This window comes from Leptonychotes weddellii, chromosome 11, assembly GCF_054177405.1.
Source record: "Leptonychotes weddellii isolate Sample4059 chromosome 11, ASM5417740v2, whole genome shotgun sequence".
Taxonomy (NCBI): domain Eukaryota; kingdom Metazoa; phylum Chordata; class Mammalia; order Carnivora; family Phocidae; genus Leptonychotes; species Leptonychotes weddellii.
This window is the reverse complement of record NC_138379.1, coordinates 7,123,031-7,138,488: the sequence shown is the minus strand read 5'-3', so window position 1 is coordinate 7,138,488 and position 15,458 is coordinate 7,123,031. Positions and strand designations below refer to the sequence as shown.

Genomic DNA, 15,458 nt, shown 5'->3' with positions numbered 1-15,458 from the left:
GAGCCCGGCCCCCTGGGCGGCGCGTCCCCTTTCCCCTGCTGCGGCGGGAGGGTGTGTGTGTGTGTGTGGGTGTGTGGGTGGGTGGGTGTGGGTGTGTGTGTGTGTGTGTGTGTGTGTGTGTGTGTGGAGGGGGCGGGCCCCGGCGGCAGCCTCGCCCCCCCTTCCCCCGCCCCTCCCCCGCCCCGCGGCCCGGTGGGGAGCGCGTGTCTGGGTCACATGAGCCGCCCGCCCGCCAGCCCGGGCCCGGCCCCCCGCCGCCCCCGCCGCCCCCGCCGTCCCCGCCGCCGCCGCCGCCCGCCGCCACCGGCCGCCCGCCCGCCCGGCTCCTCCGGCCGCCGCTGCTGCGCTGCGCTGCGCTGCCTGCGCTCAGGGCTCGGGAGGGGGCCGCGGAGGAGCCGCCCCCCGCGCCCGGCCCCCGCCCGCCGCGCCCGGGCCCGCGCCATGGGGCTCTGGCTGCCGCCGCCCCCCGCGCCACCGGGCTAGGGCGATGCAGGCGCCCCCGGCGCGCGGCCCCCGCGGGCACCATGAGCCCCCTGCTCCGCCGCCTGCTGCTCGCCGCGCTCCTGCAGCTGGCCCCCGCCCAGGTACGTGCGTCCCCGACATCCCGCCCGCCGTGCCCTCTCTCAAGGTTGGCGGAAGTGGGGAGTCGCGGAGCGGCCTCTGCCTCGGGGATCCGCGGGGTCGGGCTGCGGACCGGGGCGTGGCGGGGATCCGGCCAGGGCATCCCCCGGGAGGAGTCCCTCCGCGTCTGCCCGCCAGCCCGCCAGCCCGCCAGCCCAGCCCCGGGCCACTCCCCTGCCCCACCCCGTCCCCTGGGTTTGGCCGGGGGCGGAGCCGCTTGGTGCCCGCAGGACTTGGTTCGGCGCCCACCGTGTCCCCTCCTGACCTGCGGCGTCCGAATCAGCCGGGCCCCCAGGCTTAGAGATTGGACGCCACCAACGCCGCCACTGTCGTGGCTGGGGCAGGTCTCCCGTGGCCAGGAGAGGACAGGTAAAGCTAGAGTGACCCCAGGAGCAGAGCAATCTGGAAAAATGTCATAGAGGAGTTGAAGCCTTTTGACGGCCAGGGCAGAGACCCGGGGACAGCGACAGGTCGAGCCCTTCCTTGAATGCACCTTGGGTCCAGGTCCCTTCTCTCCTACAGGGCCCCGTGTCCCAGCCTGATGCCCTCGGCCACCAGAAGAAAGGTAATAGTAACAATAACTGCGCTAACCAACACTGAGGAGGTTTGCCCGTCACCTTGTGTAATCCCAGCCACTCTCCAAGACTCGAACTCTTATTCTGCCCATTTCGCAGAAGAGGAAATCGAGGCGGTGGGGTTCCTGGGTTCCTGGGCAGGGGAAGGCAGGTTGTGAGGGCAGAGAGACGGCTGGTGGAGGGTGGCTGCGACACAGGAATTAGGGAGAACAGCTGTGGGGGGACAGGGGACAGGGGAACCAGGGAGGAGCTGCAGGAAACCCAGGGGGGACTTAACCCTTGTGCATCTGCCCCCAGTGGTGTCATGGATAGATGTCTATACCCGTGCCACCTGCCAGCCCCGGGAAGTGGTGGTGCCCCTGACTGTGGAGCTCATGGGCACCGTGGCCAAGCAACTGGTACCCAGCTGCGTGACGGTGCAGCGCTGCGGGGGCTGCTGCCCTGACGACGGCCTGGAGTGCGTGCCCACCGGGCAGCACCAAGTCCGAATGCAGGTGCCGGGGCAGGTGGGGTGTGCCCAGCTGGCGTGGATGCTGGGGCTCTGGGGGCGGTGGGACTGGGGGCGTGGGGGCAGTGGCCAGAGCCTTGGCTGGTGGGCGAGCGGTTCTCCCTCCAGCCCATGGAGATTCTCCGCCCCCCCCCCCCCCGCCGCCTCTCCCTCTCTCTCTCTCTCATTGTCTCTCCTCCATCTCTGGAATACAGATCCTCATGATCCGTTACCCGAGCAGTCAGCTGGGCGAGATGTCCCTGGAAGAACACAGCCAGTGTGAATGCAGGTGCCAGCCAGACCCCCGCTTCTGAGCTCACAGAGACCAGGCTCCAGCGGGGGCGGGGGGCCAGGGGGCGGCGCCGGGCATGGTGGCACACCACAGTGGGGACAAGATTGCCAAGACTCGCACTGGGGTAGGCCTGGGATCTGGGGTAAGACAGTAGGAGGTTTGGCTTTTCTGATCCTCTTCCTCCTCCTTGTGTCTGTCTGTCTCTCTTACTTTTCAGACCAAAAAAGAGAGAGGGTGCTCTGAAGCCGGACAGGTGAGTCTCTTGGGCTCTTGCTGAAATGGGGTTGGAGCCCAGGCCCAGCAGCCAGGATGTAACGTGTGGATGGGGCGGAGGGGGTGGGGGTGTGAGTGTGTCAGGAAGCTGCAGTCCCGACCCCTCTTTCTCCTCCCACTGTGTCCCCCTGTCCCCTTTTCCTCTGCTCCCCGAGTCTGTGCGCTCTGGCCCAACCCCAGCTCCTGGGAAGACTTTCCTTTCCCGCCCCAGACATGTTGCTTCTCCTCCTAGGGCTTCCACTCCCCACCACCGCCCCCAGCCCCGCTCCGTTCCGGGCTGGGACCCTGCCCCCGGAGCACCCTCCCCAGCTGACATCACCCATCCCACTCCAGCCCCAGGCCCCTCTGCCCACGCTGCACCCAGCGCCGCCAGCGCCCTGACCCCAGGACCTGTCGCTGTCGCTGCCGACGCCGCAGCTTCCTCCGTTGCCAAGGGCGGGGCCTAGAGCTCAACCCAGACACCTGCCGGTGAGGAGCTGCGGGCGGGCGGCATCTGTTTGGGAAGGCCTCGGGGCTCCGGGAGCGGGTCCGGGGTGAGCCTGTCAGGGAAGGGGAAGCTGCCGAATGTGCCGAACAAACATTTACCAGGCAGCCACCAGGATCAGTGTAAACAGAGTTCACGTTCTCATGTGGGAGTCGGGATTGAGGATACATGATGCCCGCAGAGGAGGTCAAGGGCTGAGGTCAGGGGCACCCGACATGGGTCCCTGAGAGGTCACAGAGGCCCCAAAGGTAACATCTGCCTGCAGTCAAGATGAGAGAGACGGCTCTCCAGTTTGTGAAGCTCTGGGCCTTCCTAAAGGCTCCTGTGGGAGACATCTGTCCCACCTTGGGGGCTCTGTGAGAGGCCAAGGGACACCATGGAATCCTTGTCCACCCTTGTCCAAGGTGCTTCTCACCCCTCCTCCCTTCCACAGCGAGGCCATGGGGTGGCATCACGTGGGCCAGGAGTGGTAGGAGAGAATGGGGTTCACAGAAGGTAACAAAGGGGTGAATCTAGAGGAGCACGGGCTGAGCCGTGCCCACATGACCAGACCCCTTCCTTCCTTCCTCAGGTGCCGGAAGCTGCGAAGGTGACACGTTGCTTTTCAGACTCAGTAGGGCCACTTGCCTCACAGGCCGCGCCCCCCCCACCCCCCGCCCCAGAGCGGGACAAGAGGGCAACATGTTGAGAAAAGCCCAGTCCCAAGATCTCCGCGTGGGCAGAAGCTGCTCCAGGACCTGGGCCTCTCAGAGGACTTCCCAGCTGTCCCGGGTCTCTCCAAGGCTGCCACCCAACAGGGTGGGCAGCTGGACGAGGAGATGTTAGGCAGCACCAGGGGTCGCGGACTAACCCGGGAGAGAAGGGGTCCCATCTCCGTTTTCACCCACCATGTACAAGTGAGCGTCTTACAGCTGGCTTCTCTGTCGCCTCCCTAAGAAGACACCGATCCTCCACACATACTGGGAGTTGGGCTTCGGTGTGAGAACTGTGAACCCCCGACCCTGATAAAAGAGATGGAAGGAGCTGTCCCTGCCTGTGTCACTGTTTGTCACTGTCCTGGCTGGGGGATTCAGGCATTCTGCGTCACAGTGCCTCCTCGAGCCAAAGCTGGTCTTACTCCTTCATTGTGTCTGTGGAGGAAACAAGGCCCGAGGTCCCCTACCAGGTCACGGACAGAGCCGGAACTGTGTCTTCTTAACAGTCCTGTTGTCACATCCAGGCCCTGTCCCCCCTGCTCATCACAAAGGCTCCTTTCTGGAAGGAGATGGCCTGCTGTGGCCAGTGAGCTTGAGGTGGGACCCAGATCTGCTGAATGATCTTGGTTGTCACTGCCCCCTCTCTGAGCCTCAGCTTCCACATGTGTACACGGAGGGAATGGATGAGCGCTATGGCCCCGGCCCTTGGGCTCCAGGAAAGTCACTATGTCTTCACTTGATAGAAAAACCCATCTTCTGTGGCGGGCAGCACTCTATATGTAAGCTACTTCCTCTAGCTTAACTCTGAAGGCACGCCCCTGCCCTGTCCCCGCCTCCGTGTAAGGGAAGTACCCAAGGCTTGGTTTGGGAGATAGGTCCCCTCACCCCCAAGCACACAGTTTTCTCCACCTTCACCTCCCTTCACCTTGGGCTCCCCTCACCAGCCCATGCTTGAGACTCTTCTGACTTTTGTCTGACCCAGCCTAAGCTCTGCGCCCAGCCTTCTGCCTGCAGCCTCCAGTGGGGAGTGAGGGGCAGACCAAAGGCCAACCCTGGGGACCCAATGCTTACCTTGCTGAGACAGGACATTCAGGGGCAGAGGTTAACCCAAAGTGGCTACCCTAATGGAGGCCTCTGAGGTGGGAGATTGGAGGGCATGGTAGTGATCTTGTTGGGCCCAAGGCAGGAGTGGGGTTAAACCGGAAGAGACAATTCCTGTGATTTCCGATTTCAAATCATTTGTCTCAGCTATGCTGTCACTGAAAATGCCATAGCTCAACTGAAGTGAGACAGATGAGGGCTGGGGACCCTAGAGCTGCCCCCTCCCCAGCCCACTCAGTGCTGGACACGCACAGTGCTTTATATGCACCCCCTCGCTTAGTCCTCAATACTAAGGTCAGCACTGGTGATTATCTTCCTTTTCCAATTGAGGAAACAGGCTCAGAAAGGCTGATGGACCTGGGGATGTGACCCCCAGTTGGCCGTCTGTAACACTCAGTTTAGGTTTCGTGGCCTCCCAACTACAAGTTCATTACTTCAGCTGAGAGATGTTGACTGGGCACTGCTGGGTGCTGGGGAACCTGAAAATACCAGCCTGGTTGGGGGAACCGGCCCAGCCAGACCACTGCCGTCATGACTCAGTGGTCAGTGTGCGGCGGGTAGAGGCAGGCCTGGACGCCGGTAGAAGCAGGCCTGGACGCCGGCGCGGAGCAAAGGGAGAGCATTAGCTCTGGGCCAGGGCCTGGGGGAGCACCTCATGGCCGCAATCCCACCGTGGCCCTGCCAGGTGGGTGTTGCCAAGCCCGCGGTACAGGGACTCCAGAGCCTACCAGGCCCAGGAACTTGCTCAAGGTCACATTGCCAGTCAATGAACGGCAGACCCCAAATTCAAACGCAAGTCTGAAGCCCAGGCTCTCTCCACTGCAACTAACTGGACACTGTGGATCCCGAAGAGGCCCAGGGACAAACGGGAACGCTGTGGGAGAGCCTGAGGATGAAATAAAATGGCGTCTCAACACCCCCTCCGGGAACCCCTGTCCGCCTGACCTTAATTTCACCTCGACCGGAAGTGCCCAAGGCACTTTAGGAAGTCACTTTCACCTAACCTTATCGACTACCCAGCCACCGGAAGTAGCGCGTCGTCACGTGGTGGCGCGGGGGCGGGGCTGGGGGGAAAGGCCGCCCCAGCGGGCGTGTGGCAGCGGGTTTCGCACAGTCCAATGAGGGCGGGCGGCGTGGCCCGGCCTGGTAGCGACGGTGGCGCGCCTGCGCAGAGGCGGCAGCGCGACTGGGGTTGACTCCGGGGGCGCGGCGAGGAGGTGAGCGGGGGCCACAGCCCGGGCTGGGGGGAGCCGGGGTCCAAGGGGGCAGGCTGGATCAGGCCGGGCAGAAGCGGGCCGGGGCTCCGAGTGTCAACGAGGGATAGGTTAGGAGGAAATTGGGGGTTGGGGTCGGAGCTGTCTGGGGATGCCGCAGGGGGAGGGTTCTCACGCCTCACGGGGCGGAGCCCTGGGAGTCGGGGCGGGACGTGGTACAGAGACGGGTGGAACCTCTGAGCTGGTTCCGGTAGAAGGCGGAGCTCCGGGGCTGGGGGCGGAGCCAGGACAGGTAGGGGGCGGAGCCTGGTCCTTGGAGGAGGAGCTGGAACAGGCGGAAGGCGGAGCCTCGGGTTTGGAGACCGAAGGGGACGGAGCCCAGGCGCTGGGGGCGGGCCTTCAGCCGGTGAGTGGCGTGGCTACCGTTCAGGAAGAGGGGTCTGGTTCTGTTGAGGGCGGGGCTCCAGAGCAGGGGGCGGAACTACGTCCTCTAAAGGGTGGGGTCAAGGAGTCAAGCGAAGGGGTAGGCCCAGGTAATGGCCCGGGGCGTCCACGCGGGGGCGGTCTCCGCGGGGGCCGGGCCTGGGGACGCGGTAGGCCGAGAACTCCCCCAGGGGAGGTGGTATGGGTGGAGCGGGCTCGGCGGCCACCCGACACGGGGCCAGTCTGGGTACCCCGCAGGCCCCCGAGGGCTCAGAGCTGGGGCGGCGCCCCGGGCGGAGGCACAGGCGCGGCCTGGGGGGTGCCTCCGGAGGATCGGGGCTCCCCGGAGCCACCCAGCGGCGATGTATGGGTCCCTCGGGGCAGGCCCCCTGCAGCGGCCGCAGAAGTGTGGGTGTGCTGGGCGGGGGGCAACTGGGTGTGGCGTGAATGGGGTCGCCCGGTCGAGACAACTGCTGGGCAGCCAGATAGGGTCTGGACTTTGCGTAAAGGGACGGGTGGGAATTGAAGAGTGGAGCTGGGGACCGGGAGGGAAGGAAGGGCTGGGGGTGAGCAAAGGGGCGGGGCCCTGGCTGCTGTGGCCTCCCCTGACCCCCTCCCCCCGCTCCTGGGGTCCTCGGGCAAGCCCCCTTCTCACTGGACTGGTAAGTGTGGCCGCGGAGCCCGGGGGAGGGGGCGGTGACCCGGGACAAGGGGATCCCTAGGGGCAGGCAAGGTACGGTGGGGGGTGGAACTCTCCTGGTACCTGCCCCTATTCCATGCCTTCCCCGCCCTACCCCCCGGTCGGTTGGTCGGTCGGTTGGGGTCTGTCCCCGCAGAGACATGAGGCTGAGCTGGGTCCTGACAGTACTGTCCATCTGCCTGAGCGCCCTGGCCACTGCTGTGGGGGCCGAGGGCAAACGGAAGCTGCAGATCGGGGTCAAGAAGCGGGTAGACCACTGTCCCATCAAATCGCGCAAGGGGGACGTCCTGCACATGCACTACACGGTGGGTGAGGGAGTGGAGCATTTGGGGTGGGTGGGGCTTCTGGGGACCTGAGAGGACTTGGAAGTGCGATCCCTCAGCCTACAAGGTGGGTGACCTTGGGCAAGTCCCCTCTCCCTTTTACACTAGTTTCCATAGTTCTACCCTGCTGTTCACTGCCTGATCCCCAGGTTGGCACCAGCAAGCAGTGACAATGTCCTATGAGCTGCCCAAGGCTCTGTCCCCTTCTAGGGCTATGGCTGCCAATGGGGAGCCAGCTTGGGGAGAGCAGCTGGGTGGGGAGGTGTGTCAGAGTGGACCCTCCTCTTCACTGGCCTTCGCATGGTCCCACAGGGGAAGCTGGAAGATGGGACGGAATTTGACAGCAGCCTGCCCCAGAACCAGCCCTTTGTCTTCTCCCTGGGCACAGGCCAGGTCATCAAGGGCTGGGACCAGGGGCTGCTGGGGTGAGTCAGGGGGCCATGGCTGTGGTCGAGGAGGTGGACTGTGGGAGGCAAGCCCCAGGGATGGGGTGGGGGGCAGGGAGCCTGGGTGCTTGCCATGTGCTGAACATGTGTTGTCCTGCAGGATGTGTGAAGGAGAAAAACGGAAGCTGGTGATCCCATCAGAGTTGGGTAAGAGGCCCTTCCTAAGCCTGGAGAGGGGAGTTTGGGTGTGTGTCTGGGGAAGGGTGAAGGCTGGTTCAGCCTCTGCATTGGTTTCCACCCCGTCCATTCATTATAGCACATGCCTCTTGCAAGTCTAGCTAAGTCCAGCAGTGAGAACAGGGCAAGACCCCTGGGACACTTGATTCTGGTGCCCACCCTCTGCCCTCTACCAGACCTTTTGTAGCCCCTTCCCGTCTCCATTACACCTTCTCCATTTCTGGCTTTCTTGTTGAGATGGGCAGAGGCCTGGCTTCAGCCTGGATGTCTGCAGCACACCTCTCCCTTTGCCTGACTACAGCTCACTGTTTCTTTGTGCATCTTTGACAGGGTACGGAGAGCGGGGAGCTCCCCCAAAGATTCCAGGTAATATACCTTCCTGTCCCCCCAGGTCCTGCACCCATCTCATCTCCCTGTGGTCCTGGTTCTCATTCTGTCCCCTCTTCTCCCCTGCAGGTGGTGCAACCCTCGTGTTTGAGGTGGAGCTGCTCAAAATTGAGCGACGTTCAGAACTGTAGCGAAACTGGGAAGGGGCAGCGGAGAGGCCCCCATCAGGGACCAGACTGTTTAAAAAAAACAAAACCCTTAAAGCCCATGAAGTGAGCCTGTGTGTGTTTGTGGGCCCCGAGAGACTTAGAACCCACAGCTTCAGGCTGTATACGCTCTCCCTTGGCACCACCCACCCCTCTTCTTTCTTGGCTGCAGAGAGCCTTGGGCGTGGGCTCAGTGACATGGGGATCACGATGGCCAGGCCCTAGGTGGCATGGTGGCCCCTGGCCTGCCAGCAGCAACACCACTTCCCCCAGCCCTCCAGCCCCCCAGCCACTTCCAGCTCTTGGTCTGGGAGCAGCACTGGGCTATCGCCATGGCTACATGGCCCTCAGGAAGGCCTGCGCTCACCTGGGAAGAAGCTGGGCTGATGGCAGTTCTAGAGCAGTGTGTCCACCCTAAAAGAGACCAGCTGAACCTGTAAGCTGCACCAAAGGCATATCCTAGCTTTATTAAAGGGCCGCGCCGCAGAGTCAATATAAAAACACAAAAAGTCCCATCAGTTTAATAACAATAAAAAACCCCAAAAATGGAAAACTGAGGGGGCAGGGAAGAGGCCCCTGGACCAGGGGCACGGGGAGCCCTGCTCACGGCACCAGGCCTGGCCGCAGGGCCCCCCGGTATTGCTGTTGCTACGAGGTCGGGGGGCAGCGATTGTCCTGTGGGAGCCACCGTTCACCTGGGTCAAGGACCCTTACTTCTTCTGGGGTGTGCTCAGCTTCTGCATGCCCCGGATCTTGTCCAGCAGGCCAGAGATGAAGGCCTGAACAGAAGGGAGGACATTAGGGAGACCAGACTCCAAGATGACAGACACCCAGGCTCCTCTCACGCCAGCCTCTGGGGAAACCACTTACTTACCTCAGTGGGTTTGTAACAGTCAACCAGCAGCTCCTAGGAGGGTGTGGGGAGGGGTAAGTATGGCTGTGAGTTCTAAGGAACAGCGACCTAGGGTTCACCTGTACCCACTTCCAAGGGCCTGGGGCCACCCCAAGGTGCAGGCGATGCCACAGCCACTCAACAGCTAGGCAAGCACCATTAGCCCCATTTGACGGAGGCGGAGGCCGAGGCTCACCATCACAGAGCTGAATGACTAAAACCAAAGAAGGCCTAAATCCAGAGCCTTGCTCACCCAAGGGGCAGTGCCTCCAGCCCTCTCCTCCCTGATCCCCCTACCTGGCCCTGCTGTCTCCCAGCCCCTCTCTCACCTTGACCCTGGCAGCCCGGGTATCATCACTCTCCATGTCCAGGAGTTCGTCCACATCAATCTCCAACTCCGGGATCTCCTCTTCCTGGGGTGGGGGTGGAGGAGGAGGGAGAGACAAGGGCCTGAGTTGGGGGAGAGGGTGTGAGAGGGGCTCTGGCTGAGGCCCCTGCCCTACCGCAGGATGAGCCAGCCTTCCTCACCCAGCAGACAGCGGCAGCTGTCCGAGGAAGAAAACAGATCAGGCCTGTGCCAAGGCAAAATGCCCAGTGAGGGGGGGGGAGCTTCCTGTCCCTGCCAGTTGGGCACCGTGGGTGCCAGACAGGGCCAGACAGCTAGGGCTGGGGGACCCTGGGCTGAGAACCCTGCAGATGTGTTGCCCCAACTTCCCGGCCCCCCCCTCCCCCAGTCAGCGCACAGGTGGGGCCAGCTGTCTCAACTCCTCACAGCCCCTCCCCCTCCCCCAAACACCTGTCACAGCTTCCCAGGAGTGGGGAGGAAGTAAAGGGTGAGGGGTCAGTGGGAAGGACCCAGGCCTGCTAGGGGGAAACAAAGAGCCTATGCTTTGCTGAGGGAGGGGGTGCCCCCAGGGGGTGCCCCCCACCCCCCCAGGAAGCGTCTATCCAGTCTGGAGCCAGCTGCATTCCAGGGCTGGTCTAGGGTAGGCAGCACAGGGCAAGCCCACTCCTCCACCCTGCCCCCCGGGGCCTGAGTCACCATTTGAGCAAGGAAGGAGTCATGGGGTGGAGAACGAGAACCCAGAGGACAGCTAGCCTGCCCCTACACCGAAATGGAGCTGCAGGCTGGCCCATTAGAACAGCCCAGACCCTTTACAATCCCACCAGACTTGCGCCTTTTAACCAGTTTAGATTAGGAGGCCCCAGGTAGACCTCCTTCCACCGCCAGCCCGGGCTAGCCTCCTGCCTCCTGCCCATGGCCCAGGCTATCCCTTGAGGCTTCTACAAGACCCCAAGCTTGACCAGGGTAGTGACATGAGGGCGTCACGAGAGAGAAGACAGGAGTGACTTAAGGTCAGACAAGAAAGAGCACACACTGGGGGCGGGGAGTATAGAAAGGGAGGGGAGCGCGCGGAAGCGGAGCGCCCACTGACTCCGGGTGACAGGCAGGCGCAAGGTGGGGTTCCCAAGCAGCCCGACTAGAGCACGATTTTAGGGTGTCGGCGCGCAGAGTAGGGGACACACCTGGCAGTCGTAGAGGCGAGTGAGCTGCTCCAGGATCCACTCCTCTAGGTTGAGGCGCTTCCGTAGCTCCTTGCGGTCGTACTTGACCGTGACCTTCCCTTGGCGCCTCACTGGGCCCTCGTCGTCCGCGCCGCCAGGGCCCTCGCCTGCAGCCCCAGGGGGGCTCTGAAAGTAGACGCGGGGCCCTGGGCCACCACTGCCCGGCCCGGGGGCCGGGGCCGCCAACGCCGCGCCCCCCGCGGGGCCGCTGTCCGCCATGGCGGCCGCCGGGGCCACGTGCGCGCGTCGGGCCCCTCCCTGCGCCGCCACCTCCGGGACGCCCGCCGGCTGGCTCCGGGCCGCTGGCTCGGGTTAGCTCGCGGGCTCGGCTCCGCGCGGCTCCGCGGCGAGGGCGGCGGCGGGGGCTCCCGGGGGCAGCTGCAGCATGCGGAGCCCCCGGGCCTGGCCTGGCCGCGCCCCGCCCCCCCCCCGCCGATCCGCCCGCCCTTTGTCCCCCGCGGCCGCCGCCCGCGCCGCCGCCGCCGCCGCCGCCGCCGCCGAAGCCGCTTTCTCTGTCTCGCTCGCTTCCCCCGCCCCCCGACCACACCCCCTTAAAGGGCCAGTCCCTCCGCAGGCCCCTCACTCCCACCCCGCCCCCGGGCAGGGGATAGGGGAGGGTCTAGTCGTCAGGGGTTTGGGCCTGGCTGTTTGATACCCCTTTTAACCTTTCTGCCTCAACCCAGGCGTTCTAGGCGCCCAGTACCGGGATTTGGGCTCCTGCCGGGATCCTAGTGTTCTGTCCTCACTGATGCAAAAACAGGGGTCATCTGGGAATGGAGGGGAGTGGGCAGTATATGTGCAGGACGAGGGTCTGGAGAGGAGACTTGGGAGCCCCTCAGGTCTGGGTCCTCCGGTCCTTGGCCAGAGGAGGGCAAGCAGCCTCCTCCGCGTAGACCGACACGTGGACCAGGCTCCCAAGGGTGGAGGGGTGGAGAAAGGGGACAGGAGCTGCCCAGGTCCCCGGACGCCCTACTCGGCGAGGACACGCAACCCCCACGGCGGAGGCCCAGGGTAGGGGCGAGCGGAACCGGCTCAACGGCCCGAGGGGCTAAACCCTAGGCTGCCACCGCCCCCCGGCCAAGATGGCGGCGGGGAACGGAATTATGGGAAACGTAGTTCTCGGAGTCTGGCCGGGCCTGGCCGCCCCTCCCTCTCAGCGGAGCCAGGGCGGGGAAGCGCAGAACTTGTTTGGGGCGCCCTCGTTCGGCTGGCTTCGACAGGGCGCGGCCAGCCGCGCCTCCACCCGCCCCCCCACTCCCCGCAACCTCTATGTGTACAAAGAGGGAACTCAGAAGGAAAGAGCTGGGAAATGAGGGAGACGGTACCCCCGATAATAAAAATGGTAATAACAGCTGACCCATAAAAAGCGTTCCTCGGGTCGGTTCCACACAGTCGGCTCCAGCTTGAGGCCACCTCATTCACTCTCCCACAGATCGTTGCCTTGCAGCGCCTTCTGTCCTTCAGCATTCACAGGCGCCTTACCTGGCCCACCTCTCTCTGACAGACCGTGTTTCTCATTTCGGCACCCCGTGAGATCTTCCGTATCTCTGAATGGTCTCTCTCATTCATGGGATCTCTGTCTCTCCCTTCTAGACTGTGTGCTCCGTGGGGCCCTTGTTTACTGCTGATGCCCAACGTGCAGTGACCGGCTGGGCTTCAGACCCGCGTGTATGGAGCAGATGACCCGATTCTTGCTGAACTCCCAGCACCAGTGTCAGACTTGTAACTGTTGACTGAACACGTGACTGAATGAAAGACTGAATGGCTTTCTCTGTGCCTAGCGTTTCCTCAGAAGCTCATGGCCAAGATTCAGTGAGAAAATACGTGGAAGGGTCAATGACAGTACCACAGAGGTCAGCTTGTGAACCCAGACCCCCTGACACAAAGTCTCTACTCACCCCCCCCATCCGCCCCTAGAAAGCACCCAACAAGGGCGTCTAGCCCCTCAGAGATGCTTCCACGGACGGCAGGCTCGCCCTCCGCAGTCCCAGGCTGAGTTTCAGCATCTGAGGGGCAGCGAGCCGTTCTGCCCCAGTCTCTCACAGACACCTTCTCTCTGGATGTCAGAGAAACCCACTGCAGCAGGCACGGTTCAGAGACAGGCTGAGACCAGCCCAAGGTCACACAGCAGGTGCTGTGGCCAAACTCAAACCCAGCACTTTGAGCTTACCCTGTAGCTGGGAGAAAGAGACAACGAATGCAGAGGCTGGGAATGGTATGTGTTGCAGGACCAGCAAGGTGGGCTTCTCCCTGAGGGGCCTGGGTTGGGGGCAGGCTCTCAGGGTGCATCTCATGCCTCCTCCCTTCCCACCCTTCTCTTGGTCTTATCCTCCTGTCAGCCAGCCTGGGGAGCTGGTGGAGGGCTGACCCTTGCTCTTGCAGAAAAGGCAGGACCCATTCTTTCCACCAGGAGCCCCATCCCTGGCCTGGCCCCTGGCTCCCAGCCTGGCCTGTGGGAAGAGCAGTTTACCCGAGTCCAAATTCCCTACCACACCCCCCCTCACCCCACCAGGGCATGTCTGCTCTCTTAACCACAGCGTTGATTCAGGCCTTAGGGGTGCTCATAGTTAAGAGGGGAGATATATACACCATAGCTTGCTGTGGGAATGGAGCCTACAGGCCATAAAGATCCAGGTCCCAGCCCTCGATGCTGTGAGCCCAAGTGACGGCGTTCCTATCCCTCCTGCACTGAGGGCTAGTGTGAAGGCCTCCTGTCATGTCCAAATTTTGGGGTACTCCTGGGGGTTCTCTGGACAGGGTGGGGAAGAGCTGGGGATCCTCTTCCTGACACTCCCACTTTCCATCCCCACTGCTTCTGCTTGTTCGGTCCCTTGCCATGGCCACCCACCCTGAGAGCATAATCATGCTGGCCTGCAGCCTTGTGGGAGGCTGGGCTGCCCTGCACAGACCCTCAGAGTGGAAGAACTGGGTTCAAATCCTCCCTCTGCCCAGCACGTTGGGAGGCCGTGAGCAAGTCGCTTACCTGCTCTGAGCCTCTTCCAGGGAGCTGATTCTACCAAGCTCCGGTGGCTAGGGGCGGAGAGCTTGGTGCTGAGGGCCTACATCCCAGCCCTTGCTCTCCTGCCTAAACCCTCCTGGGACTGGAGTATGCGGCCGCCACCGCGCCTCATCTTGCAGGCCTCAGACTGTGGCTCCCCAGCTCCACCCCACCTGAGGTCCCAGCCCCCTCTCCACCAGAGTGCAGCTAAGGCTGCTTTCAGCACCTCTTTGAAGCAGAGGCCCTGGAGTGGGAGGGTCCCGTGGGCCAAGACCACTCCCTTAATCGAGGGTAGAGGTGGAAAGGCTGCCTTCCTTCCACCATTACTGCTTGTCAAGAAACCCTATCACCATTATCAAGCCTGGAAGAAAGTGTCCGAGGAGGAAGGAGCCCTTTAATAGGGGCTACCCTGGCCTTGGGGGGGGGGCAGGGAGAGGCTCAGGCTCAGGAAACAGGCTCCCATCCTGTTTGCCAAGGAGCTGCTGCCCAGCATATCTCTGAAGTATCCCTGTCCAAGGCCTAGAACCCTGGCTCTGGCCTGCTAGCCCTGGCATTGGCTGGCAGGCCCTCTGCCCCAGAGCGGATCTGTGCCCTTTCCTCTTCCTCCCTGATGCCTCCCAGGCTGCTAGCCACTCATCATATGTCCAGCTGCCTGCAGCTAGGGGTCATCTTGTACCCATTTGCTTCTTTCATGCCCCCGCAATCTCCAGCTTCTGGACAAGGTGACTGAGGCACGGAGGGGCTGGGTTCTGCTGTAGACTTGAACCCATGCCTGGGGGAGCAGAGGCCGCCACTCTACACCCTGCATGGCTCTGCCCAGTGAGACCCGGTGGTCTCTGGATCTCTCAAGGGTATGGCTCTGCTCTTCTTTTGAGAGAGGATGAGGGGATCACACGTCCTGCCCCCCTTTCTCTGTCTCCTCAAGGGCAAGGAGGGGAGGCAGGATGAGCCAGCCTTCAAGTCAGAGGGCTAAAATCCTCCTACAAAGTTGCGTGACCTTGGGCAAGTCCCTTCCCCTCTCTGGGCCTCAAGTGTAAATAGGAATCCCACCCCACAGGGTCTCTGCCAAAGGCAAGGAGATTCCTTAGGTTAGAGTTGGTGTCCCACAAGGTGGGGATTTTGAGGATGGCCGGTGCCAGGCAGGGCCTCCCCTTAGGGGTCTGAGAGCCTGGGGCGAAGGGGCCTGCAGGGCCCGCTCCTCCTTGGCTGACCCCTCCTCCCCCAGAACCAGCTCTAGTCTCTTTCTGGGTTTCTAGGTGACTTGGCTGGCCCCTCTGGATGAGTTCTACTTTAAACCTACTGCTGCTACTGCCTCTGTATTGGGGGGGCTCCCACAGGGGCCCCCAGGCAGGAGCCCTCCCCCCCAGCCAAGCCCTGCGGGAGGGGCTGCAGCCCCCACCTATCCCAGTGCCCATGCGCCTTCCCCCTCCCATCCCTGGAGCGCCGATTTCAGGGCACCTGCTGTAGGCCAGGCACCGCAGAGCCCCTCCTCAACCCCCCTTGTCCGTGGACACCCGCGAGGCTTCTGAACCCTCTGGGCGAACGAGCAGAGCAGTTGTCTCCGTCGCAGGGTTCAGTAGGAGGCCCCACAGGGACAGGGTCCAGGTTCAGTCATGGGGGTCTACAGAACAAGAAGGGGGCTGTTCTAGGGCTTACTC

The 15,458-nt window shown here is 63.0% G+C and overlaps 4 protein-coding genes across 10 annotated transcripts; 3 read left to right on the top strand and 1 right to left on the bottom strand.

Moving 5' to 3' along the window:
- The first annotated feature begins 278 nt into the window (after positions 1-278).
- VEGFB (vascular endothelial growth factor B) lies at positions 279-3,754 on the top strand. Of its 4 annotated transcripts, none has more exons than XM_081797949.1 (7): positions 279-584; positions 1,126-1,186; positions 1,494-1,690; positions 1,899-1,972; positions 2,193-2,228; positions 2,582-2,716; positions 3,304-3,754. In XM_081797949.1, exons 1-7 carry the CDS (start codon positions 525-527, stop codon positions 3,323-3,325), a joined length of 585 nt encoding a protein of 194 aa, XP_081654075.1. In that variant the 5' UTR covers positions 279-524; the 3' UTR covers positions 3,326-3,754. The 4 variants fall into 4 exon arrangements, with proteins under 4 accessions (XP_081654075.1, XP_081654074.1, XP_006746299.1 ...); XM_081797948.1 differs by having other exon boundaries at positions 280-584; positions 2,481-2,716; XM_006746236.3 differs by having other exon boundaries at positions 281-584; positions 1,144-1,186.
- Positions 3,755-5,587: 1,833 nt separating this feature from the next.
- On the top strand, positions 5,588-8,393 carry FKBP2 (FKBP prolyl isomerase 2). 4 transcript variants are annotated; one of them, XM_006746237.3, is made up of 6 exons: positions 5,588-5,745; positions 7,002-7,170; positions 7,501-7,613; positions 7,735-7,781; positions 8,142-8,177; positions 8,268-8,393. In XM_006746237.3, exons 2-6 carry the CDS (start codon positions 7,006-7,008, stop codon positions 8,327-8,329), a joined length of 423 nt encoding a protein of 140 aa, XP_006746300.1. In that variant the 5' UTR covers positions 5,588-5,745; positions 7,002-7,005; the 3' UTR covers positions 8,330-8,393. The 4 variants fall into 4 exon arrangements, with proteins under 4 accessions (XP_006746300.1, XP_030872788.1, XP_030872787.1 ...); XM_031016928.2 differs by lacking the exon at positions 5,588-5,745 and adding an exon at positions 6,064-6,148; XM_031016927.2 differs by lacking the exon at positions 5,588-5,745 and adding an exon at positions 6,164-6,275.
- On the top strand, positions 5,752-6,691 carry LOC115936584 (uncharacterized). The gene has a single exon (XM_031016926.2). It carries the CDS (start codon positions 5,894-5,896, stop codon positions 6,689-6,691), a length of 798 nt encoding a protein of 265 aa, XP_030872786.1. The 5' UTR covers positions 5,752-5,893.
- Positions 8,394-8,849: 456 nt separating the features above from the next.
- On the bottom strand, positions 8,850-11,204 carry PPP1R14B (protein phosphatase 1 regulatory inhibitor subunit 14B). The gene is given in 6 exon segments (XM_031016924.2): positions 8,850-9,123; positions 9,219-9,251; positions 9,566-9,649; positions 10,764-11,045; positions 11,047-11,153; positions 11,156-11,204. Coding segments are annotated over 6 exon segments (609 nt in total). The 5' UTR covers positions 11,190-11,204; the 3' UTR covers positions 8,850-9,054.
- Positions 11,205-15,458: the final 4,254 nt, after the last annotated feature.

Excerpts from the sequence above, each read along its gene's own strand:
- VEGFB (XM_081797948.1), top strand. The coding sequence starts at position 525 with ATGAGCCCCCTGCTCCGCCGCCTGCTGCTCGCCGCGCTCCTGCAGCTG. Across the intron at positions 585-1,125 it reads TGCAGCTGGCCCCCGCCCAG|GTCCCTTCTCTCCTACAGGG; the intron begins GTACGTGCGTCC and ends CCTTGGGTCCAG. Across the intron at positions 1,187-1,493 it reads CCTCGGCCACCAGAAGAAAG|TGGTGTCATGGATAGATGTC; the intron begins GTAATAGTAACA and ends ATCTGCCCCCAG.
- LOC115936584 (XM_031016926.2), top strand. The coding sequence starts at position 5,894 with ATGCCGCAGGGGGAGGGTTCTCACGCCTCACGGGGCGGAGCCCTGGGA.
- FKBP2 (XM_006746237.3), top strand. The coding sequence starts at position 7,006 with ATGAGGCTGAGCTGGGTCCTGACAGTACTGTCCATCTGCCTGAGCGCC. Across the intron at positions 7,171-7,500 it reads TCCTGCACATGCACTACACG|GGGAAGCTGGAAGATGGGAC; the intron begins GTGGGTGAGGGA and ends ATGGTCCCACAG. Across the intron at positions 8,178-8,267 it reads AGCTCCCCCAAAGATTCCAG|GTGGTGCAACCCTCGTGTTT; the intron begins GTAATATACCTT and ends TCTCCCCTGCAG.